This window comes from Syngnathus scovelli, chromosome 4, assembly GCF_024217435.2.
Source record: "Syngnathus scovelli strain Florida chromosome 4, RoL_Ssco_1.2, whole genome shotgun sequence".
In the NCBI taxonomy this organism is placed as follows: domain Eukaryota; kingdom Metazoa; phylum Chordata; class Actinopteri; order Syngnathiformes; family Syngnathidae; genus Syngnathus; species Syngnathus scovelli.
In genome coordinates, this window is record NC_090850.1 from 11,820,937 (window position 1) to 11,829,361 (window position 8,425).

At 39.2% G+C, this 8,425-nt stretch overlaps 1 protein-coding gene across 1 annotated transcript; it reads right to left on the reverse strand.

Moving 5' to 3' along the window:
- Positions 1 to 2,680: 2,680 nt before the first annotated feature.
- stk16 (serine/threonine kinase 16) lies at positions 2,681 to 8,256 on the reverse strand. The gene is made up of 8 exons (XM_049718973.2): positions 8,152 to 8,256; positions 7,176 to 7,295; positions 6,847 to 7,066; positions 6,632 to 6,765; positions 5,853 to 5,940; positions 5,156 to 5,284; positions 4,932 to 5,053; positions 2,681 to 4,346 (listed from the first exon to the last, which is right to left on the reverse strand). Exons 2-8 carry the CDS (start codon positions 7,259 to 7,261, stop codon positions 4,208 to 4,210), a joined length of 918 nt encoding a protein of 305 aa, XP_049574930.1. The 5' UTR covers positions 7,262 to 7,295; positions 8,152 to 8,256; the 3' UTR covers positions 2,681 to 4,207.
- Between the last annotated feature and the right edge of the window lie 169 nt (positions 8,257 to 8,425).

The following is an 8,425-nucleotide window of genomic DNA, read 5'->3' on the forward strand; positions in this document are numbered from 1 at the left end:
AATGACGGTGCCACTACAGGATTAGCTTGTCATCTGATACTCTTAATCAGTGCTGATGAACTGCTCATCAAACTATTAGCCTGCTTTTGCCTTTGCCACGCTTAGCAAAAGGTTAAAGGCTTGCATTAAAAAACAATCTGCTGGGGTCACGCTTCTCTTTTTAATTGGCAACAATAGTTCGGATTATTGTTTATGAAGCACCGACGCAGAAGGGAAGCCTTTGCCACGCGACCTTGTCTTCAACTAAATGACAAAAACTAAGGACGATTCACCATGTTTTTCGCTTTCCTGCAGTTTCCTACCCAAGCGAGATGGCCGAGAAGAACTCGGAGGAAATATTACTTGAATTCTAAAAGTGAGGCTCATGCAGATTCCACACAAACACATAGTTACAGTCAAAGTAAAAGAATTGTTGTGCTTTGAAAAGAATCGGCAACACCCGACCTGTTCTGACCCTACCTGGTAAATAAAAAGTATCGATCCATCCGCCTCAACTACTACTTCAAGACTTATTGTTGAGGTCCATTCCGTCTAATCACTTGGCAAAAGAGTCTGGCGTCTAAATAAAGAAAGGAAGAATAAATAAATAAAAGCGTCTGTGGGCCAACGTGTTGCTCTCACCTTTGCAGATGAAATTACCCGAAAAGCTGTTACAAATCAATATAATCAATGCAATCAGCTAACTGACACGGGCAATCTCCTGCCAGTAAGTAAAATACCCCCGATGGAGATATTTCAATCTCCAGTGCCATAATTGCCCCCAAGGGTGACGTTAGGGTGCAGCATTTTGTACACTTAATTAAATTAGTGAGCTCAGTGGACAGGGTGGCTTGACGATCTCACGCAAAATGGATCGCTCTGGCCCTCAGCCAGTAATTAAGGCAATACCTTTCCTGATTACGCCAATCCCCCTTAATGAACTCATTATGCATTTTAACCCAAACACACTCATGAATTAATGAGCGAGAGAAAAGCGTCTGCATGGAGGGGAGGGGAAAAAAAACACATTGTAAATCAAGCACTCGGCGGTGTAGACGTAATGGCCATATTTCTCCCTCTTTCAGACGCAGCCAAGGGTAATTTAGACATGAGTGACAGCGCAAGTTCTGGGTCCTTGCAAATAAAACATTAAATAAATAGGATCTTTGATTTGGAGGAAACTTTAAAGAGGCTCGCATGACATTTCTTTGTGAATTGAATGTTGTGGGAAACTGAGACCACATGTATGTCTTGATTTAAAGGGGCTGGGTAGGACCAGTTCAGGACTGACCCATAATGCCTTGCTAATTGAATATCTCACTAATTGACTGGCAAATCAATAAACCCGGCGGATGGTTTACGGTGTGAGAGTTGGAGTCAAAAATGAAACGCAAATTCAGATTCACTGTGAAAAATCTCATTGAAATTGGCACTCAAATGAGGGCTGACCTTGCGCTTGCATTGCATGACATCATTTCTGCTAGCGGTTGATAGTGAAAAAAATGTGGCGTCCCAAGGAGTCTGAGGTTCGTTTCGTGGGGGCACTCGGGGAAGATATCATCTGTGATATTATTTCAAGTGTAATGAATTCTAGGATTTGTAAATAAAAAAAGCACAGGCACTGTAAATGCAAGTTAGCATTTTTTTTCATCCTTTTTTACGGCTGGTCATTTATGGCTAGTCATTTGTGTGTTTGTGCCTTGGAATGTAATCGAGGCAGCGGTGCAAGTGTGACATCTGACTGATCTGGGTGGATGTGAGGGTCATAAATCCAGCCGAGGGCAGCCAGTTTCATTTTTGCTGTCAGGGAATGTGCACACCAAAACAAATATAAGCGAGGTGAGTAATAAATGGGCACTATTCATTAAAGACGGAAGCAAAATGACAAAAATCCTGCGAGATTTATCCTATATACTCCCAATTCCAAAGTTGCCCAAATCTCTTTTTTTTTTTTCCCCATTTACTCTTAATGTAATTGATCTTACCATATGTTAACTGGACATTTTCCGTCCCATATTGTTGGTCCAAAGTTTTATATATATAGCATATAATCAGCCATCAGCACGCACGCGCGCACGCACACACACACACACATAAATTGAACAAAAATTCCAATAGCCTATTTGTTGCAAATGTTACATTTTCTAGTATACATTTATATACACAGGCAAAACTGTTGGCACTCCATAAAAGAAAGGAAAAAAACTCACAAAGGTCATTGAAAAGAATTGAAGCTGAAAAGAGTGGAATTTGGTTTTTGGCAATTCACATCAACTCAGTGTTCAAACATGAAGCATACGCCGCACCTACTGTGAGGAGGAGGTTCAATTTTGTCACTGGATTGCTTTGCTACATCCAGTACTGGCTGTCTCGAATTTGTACATGGTACAATGAAATCTGAAGACTATCCAGGCATTCTGGAGGGAAATGTGCTCGCCAAGGTCAGACAAAACAAAACACAGCTAAAAATAGCCAGACCAAAAACTGGAAACATGCTCACGTGGAGTGGGCCAAAATACTTGGCAGTAGGTGAACCGAAATCCTGTGCTTGATTGTAGCATTCATTCACCTCAAAAGGTCGCACAGCAACATATTAAGGGGACAAGCCAAACAGAAAACAAGAAGTACAACTATTTGGCTATTTTTTCCCCCTTTTTCTTAATGCAGTTGGACCATAAAAACAGAGCAATGCTTTATTAGCTCGTTTTCAGTAAAGGTTTATTTTTAATAACTTGTGTCAGTTTGTTAGTATTTATTTCTATTATGCAAGTGTACGAACAGTTTTGCCTGACGTCAATCAAGTGTGTCACATTTTTTCTGTGCACTGGCCTAAACAATAAAGCTTTCCTTATTTCATTACTTTTTTTATGATATCCGAGAAATTGTACAATTGAAAAAATGACAAAAGCTATAACTTTTCACCAACAACATCATGACATTGTCATGACAATAATATTAAACATTCACTTTCAAACACTGAGTGAACCAGAGTGTTAATTATTATTGAAATAATTAACTGAGTTTTAATTTACAAACAAGGTCAGGCTGTCAAAGCAAATACAAAACATGATGTAAGCAGGAATTTAAAACCAAACACGAAAAAAGAGTACCATGAGAATCTAATAAGAGTGACTTAAAAAGACCCGATGAGGGCAAGCCCTGAGAGAACAAAAGTGTAAAAGTCACACATGAATGCAAGCCTAAATTTAACACCAATACAGAGGGAAATGTTGCTGTATAATTTCAGTTAATTGAGTAAAATTATCTCAAGTAATTATCAGAATAATTAAAAGCTTACTTTGTGATCAAGAATGTGAAAAAAAAAAAGTAATAACTTGCCAGTGATTATGTAGTGCCACCGTATGGTCACAAGCAGCATTGCAATAAGGCGCTGCTACTTCAGTGCAGTTGGAGGTGACTGATACCGTTAGTACTTGTGCAAACACATTACATGGGGATGGCTGATGGTGTAGTGGTGCACTCGCCTGTCTTGCGTGCAGGCACCATGAGTTCAATTCCCACATATGACGGTGTGCGAGTGTGTGACTTAAAAAAAAAAAAAACACACGTTACACACCAAAACTGAAAGTTTCAAATATTACTAAGGAATAACGACATCATCAGAAATGGGACATCTAATCTAGCCTCTTTCTTTTGGCACGGAATGTCAATCTCAATGTATTCCTTCACATGAACATTTGACAAACATTATAGGCCATAAAAATTTATTTCCACCCAACAGCTAAAATTTAAATCGTAAAAAAAAAAAAAGCTTGATCTTGATGGGAAATTTGCTTATCTGCTCACCTATTATCAAACTTTCTGATTTAATCAGTATCTAACAAAGCACAAGACAAATATTGATTATTGTTGAGCTACGGGGTAAGGATGCCTGCAAGCAGATTCCGACAATTTGTGGAAAATTTCTAACTCTCTCTGTGTTGAGTTTCTAGCTTGTAACTGCCTCATTTGAGCACATAAGGCACACAAGAACAATTTTGAAGATGAAAGAGTATAATGGAAAGCAAAAGTGGGGAATACAGATTCTATTTACTATAAGTCATCTGACAAAATTCTATGCTAATTAGTAAAGCGTTGTTTGTCAAGCAGCAAATCCTTCAAAAGTCAAAATGTCACCTTATTTCCCAAACTAAATATATTGCTGTGTGAAATCACCCTTTTAAGGATTTCCATTTGTGAGATGTGTGTCCATGTGTGCAAAGTCCTTTCAGACGGTATTGGTTTGGATGTTTGGACTGTAACTCTGTAGGTCCTGTACCTGCTCAAGTACCCAGCTGATGTTGGGTCTCTCTTGGGGGTTGGACACCATTATGGAGCTCAGCAGCAACTGCAGCCCCTCTGAGTAACTGGGGGAGAGACACACAAACCAGGAAAAATGAATGGGATGTGACATGTTGACAGTTTAAACATTGCACTCCAAGTGGTGCCTTGAGGTAAGAGTGAGCGGACTTACAAGTTTCTCCGGCTACAAAACATCATTCGTCCGACTCTTTTGGTTTTCACCTTAAACTTGAGATATGAGATACGACTGCTGATTGGTGGCAATGAATCCAGTTCAACTTACTTCACAATAAATGTCTCACAAGAATCTGTTTAGCTCAATGCTAACGTGTGGAAAACACCATTTAGCATTGACAGAAGAAACAGACATTTGCACACAGATGGTGGAGCAACACAAATAGATCACATAACAATACTCAAGTAACAATACTTAAGTGTATTCTTTGTCCTCTATTAAAAATGATTACAAGTACAGCATTTTACTCAAATTTGTCTTTGTTTATTTCTGCATGACGTCCCTTTTTTTTGGGGGGGGGGGGGCAGAGCTGGAAAGAATTATTGGCATTTACAACGATTTAAATGGGCAACAATGATTTGCGATATGAATGGAATCGATTAGAATCCCAGTGTTAACAGGAATGACAACTGACCTGCAGGGCTGTGGGATGAGCAGAGGGTTCTGGACAGCCAAGGCGACGCTGTCGCCTCTCTGAAACACCATGTCGTAGGGTCCCTCCAGCACCATCATGCAGTATAGCACACAGCCCAGTGACTGGATGAGTACAGCCAAAAGCAAAATAAGGGAGAGGGTGTTTTTGACAATGTCACGGCGTAAATAAGATTCACTAATGAAAAGTAAAATATCCAGCTTTACCCAAATATCTGTGCGCTCGTCAATAACACAGTAGCTTTCCACATTGAAGAGCTCAGGTGCACGGTAGGAAATGGTGCATCGTTGTGCAGCCCAGTCCTGTAAAGTCATTGCTTCTCTGGATCCTTTGACCTGGAATTGAGTCCCAAATGTGAGAACAAAGTATTTGCAAAACTGCTGGACAGCTACTCCTGAAGAGTGTAGACAGTCATAGCCATCTATGGGCTTGATTTACAAAAAGCTTGCGCACGCAAAAAAATTATAAAACTCATCTATGTGCAAACAAACTGAGGTGGAAGCTAATCTACAAACCAGGCCCCCTGGGGAATTACATTTGAAAATGGGCAAAATAGTCATTTTAAAATGGAAAATACTGGCACAGGAGATGGAATACCACCTCTGAAAGGCAGCTGCAAACCAGCATGTGAAGGCCGTCAACTATTAAATACATCAACCATTTAGGCTCTTATTAAATCAGACCATATGTGAATTCTTCCCAAAACTTTAAAACCAAAAATTTGTCATTCAAAACACACAACCCAATATTCTCGGTCAACACTGTTAAGCAAGCTACCCAATCCAACCAGTCTGTCAAGATGAGTCACAAAGCAGCTGACAGTATCTTAAAATACACGCTTGAGGTTAAATTAAGTGTACTTTGGGATTGTCATAAATATTCTAAATGCTTGAAGACTCTTACCTCAATGCGGGCTGTGTTCATGGAACCCAGATCCATCAAGACGGGGCTGTCATCCTCATTCAGAAGCACGTTTGTAGGTTTAAGATCTCTGACCAAACACATTGAAGACATCAGTATACATGTCTTATTCATTTTGAGGCTAAAGAAAAAGTTACAGTGGTACCTTGACCGAGGTGGCTACAGCTCAAGAAAAGTTCAATTCAAGACTTATTCATGAAATTTAAGCCGGACATCTTACCCATGTCCCATGTTGTGTCAAGTTGCTACAGAACAGACAGTAAATAACATGCATATGCTGTTTAGTCCGGGCTAAAAGCACTTTTTGTTGGCTCCGCAATCAGTATTTTTCTTCTACGACTGTGAATTTATTTACATATTTGAGACGACGTATTAACAATAATAAAATCCTACTTATGATGTGTTGACATTTTTTAAGGTTGGTTTAAGACGATTGAAAGCCTTGACTTTATATTCATGGGTTCAAGCCATGGAAATCTTTTGAAGGATTTGCGGGGTCCCTGGAACACCAAATGGACCACGTGGTAAACGGCCAACCCCAGTGACTGCGGCTCCTGATATCACCACACCCCTTAAATGCATACGTCAACAGACAAATGTACTACTCCAATGTGTGTGACTTTTAATTACACTTCATAAAACAAGTTATTTCCTTTACATACTATCAAATTATGTTTTAAAGATTTATATTTTACAATACTATGTGACTTTTCTGCATTTAAAACACAGAAAGAAAAAAAAATGGTGTTCAGAGTTCTTACCGATGAGCATAACCTTTGTCATGGATTGCCTTGAGTCCTGAACAGATCCCGCGAAAGATTTTTAAAATCTTTTTCTCAGGCATGTAGCTCCCATTGTCTCGAAGCTTCTCCAGAACTGACCACAGGCTTCCCTTCTGGATTTTTTTTTTTTGCACACACAGACAGATAATATGAGCATCACACGTTTGATGGATGGCGAAGAAGAAGCAACTTACTCTTATATAAGGCAGAAGCAGCCAGGCTTCACTTTTCCCATTGCGCTCAATGAAGGTGTGCGCCACAAGGCTCAGTATATTGGGGTGATTAAACATATGATGCATCTCCACTTCTGTCTGGGCCTCCAGGCGGCCTTCTCGATCATGACATAGAATCCTCTTCAGGGCATAGAAGCGACCATCTTTTACCCCCTCAACAAGGTCCACATAACTGAAACCACTGGAGGGAGGAATTAAGAAGAATTCAGCATTTTGTTGAAAGGCAACTTTCGTTAAAAAATAAATAGATAAACAATATTAATGCTGATGTACCATACGTGTTATCTTACCCCTCGTCAAGTTTCTGCAAGAAGTAGTATTTTTTGTTATCAACAGTGATGGAGCCACGGGAGCAGATGCACATTGTCTGCCCCATCTTGACTGGAACATTATTTTATTCAAAAACTAGCCTGTGGAAATAAATAGAAAGCCCTTCAGAGGGATGGAAATGAAAACAATTTATTCAACCAAATTTTGCACAAGGGCGACAATTATGTTTTTGCAGTGGCCGGCAGTGCATTTGATACCTAGTACAGACTTAATTATCCAACTCTTAATACCACCACCAACTACTACATTGGAATTATTAGAAACCATCAGCAGAAATTCATCATCAATATTTATCTAATAAGATGACCATTATCTTGTGATGAAATACATAGGTCTCAACAGAAATATGTGTGCAGATGATTACAGATGTTTTTGCTCATTGAACTTGACTGGCTTTGACAAACCAATCAAAGAAAGAAAAATGCTGCTTTTATTGTGGAGCCAGGTAGCTGATTGTTTCACAAATCAGTCCTAATATAGTTTAAGTTACATCGACTAACACTTATAATTCTGAAGGCTTAAGACAATTTGTTTTGCAGTCTAAACACTGGTGTTTTCCAAGTTAAGTAAAAACAAATATTAGTATATTTATTATACGTATTTACATAACTTGCCTTGGGACAGAATCTACCAAACGTAACATAACGTGGCTAAAACTATCAGATCTGCACTGTATTACACGAATACGGTAAATTTTTGACCGTGTATTGCAGTTAAATGACAAAACAATGATTAGGACTCGGTGTATGTTTACAGATCTAAAATTGGAGTTACAGGACTGGGGGCTAAATTCTCTCTGCACTACACACTCATCTGACGTAAATATGGAGCAACCTTCACAAGACGCCAACATTATGAATTTTAAGAGGTTGTTGGTCATTTCTTACGGAATACCTGCGTAAAATGATGCGCAAATATGGAGCAATAGAAGCTTACCTGTTGGTGTACATCACCGGGCTTTCTCTTTTCCGGTTTGTGACGTCATGGACAGAAATCCTTCTTCTGTCATAAATAGAAGAGTGAACATGTGTACGAGCGCCAACACCAACGTAGATGGCCAAACTGTGTAACTGCATTTTAGGCGGTTTCAGCACCAGTTTGTGGAAAGCAATTTTATTGATCTCTGATATCCGGGACAAATAAAATTAATGCCATTTCTATTTTTCAATAGTCGAAGGGTGTTCAAAAAATAAACAAACTGAATGAAAGT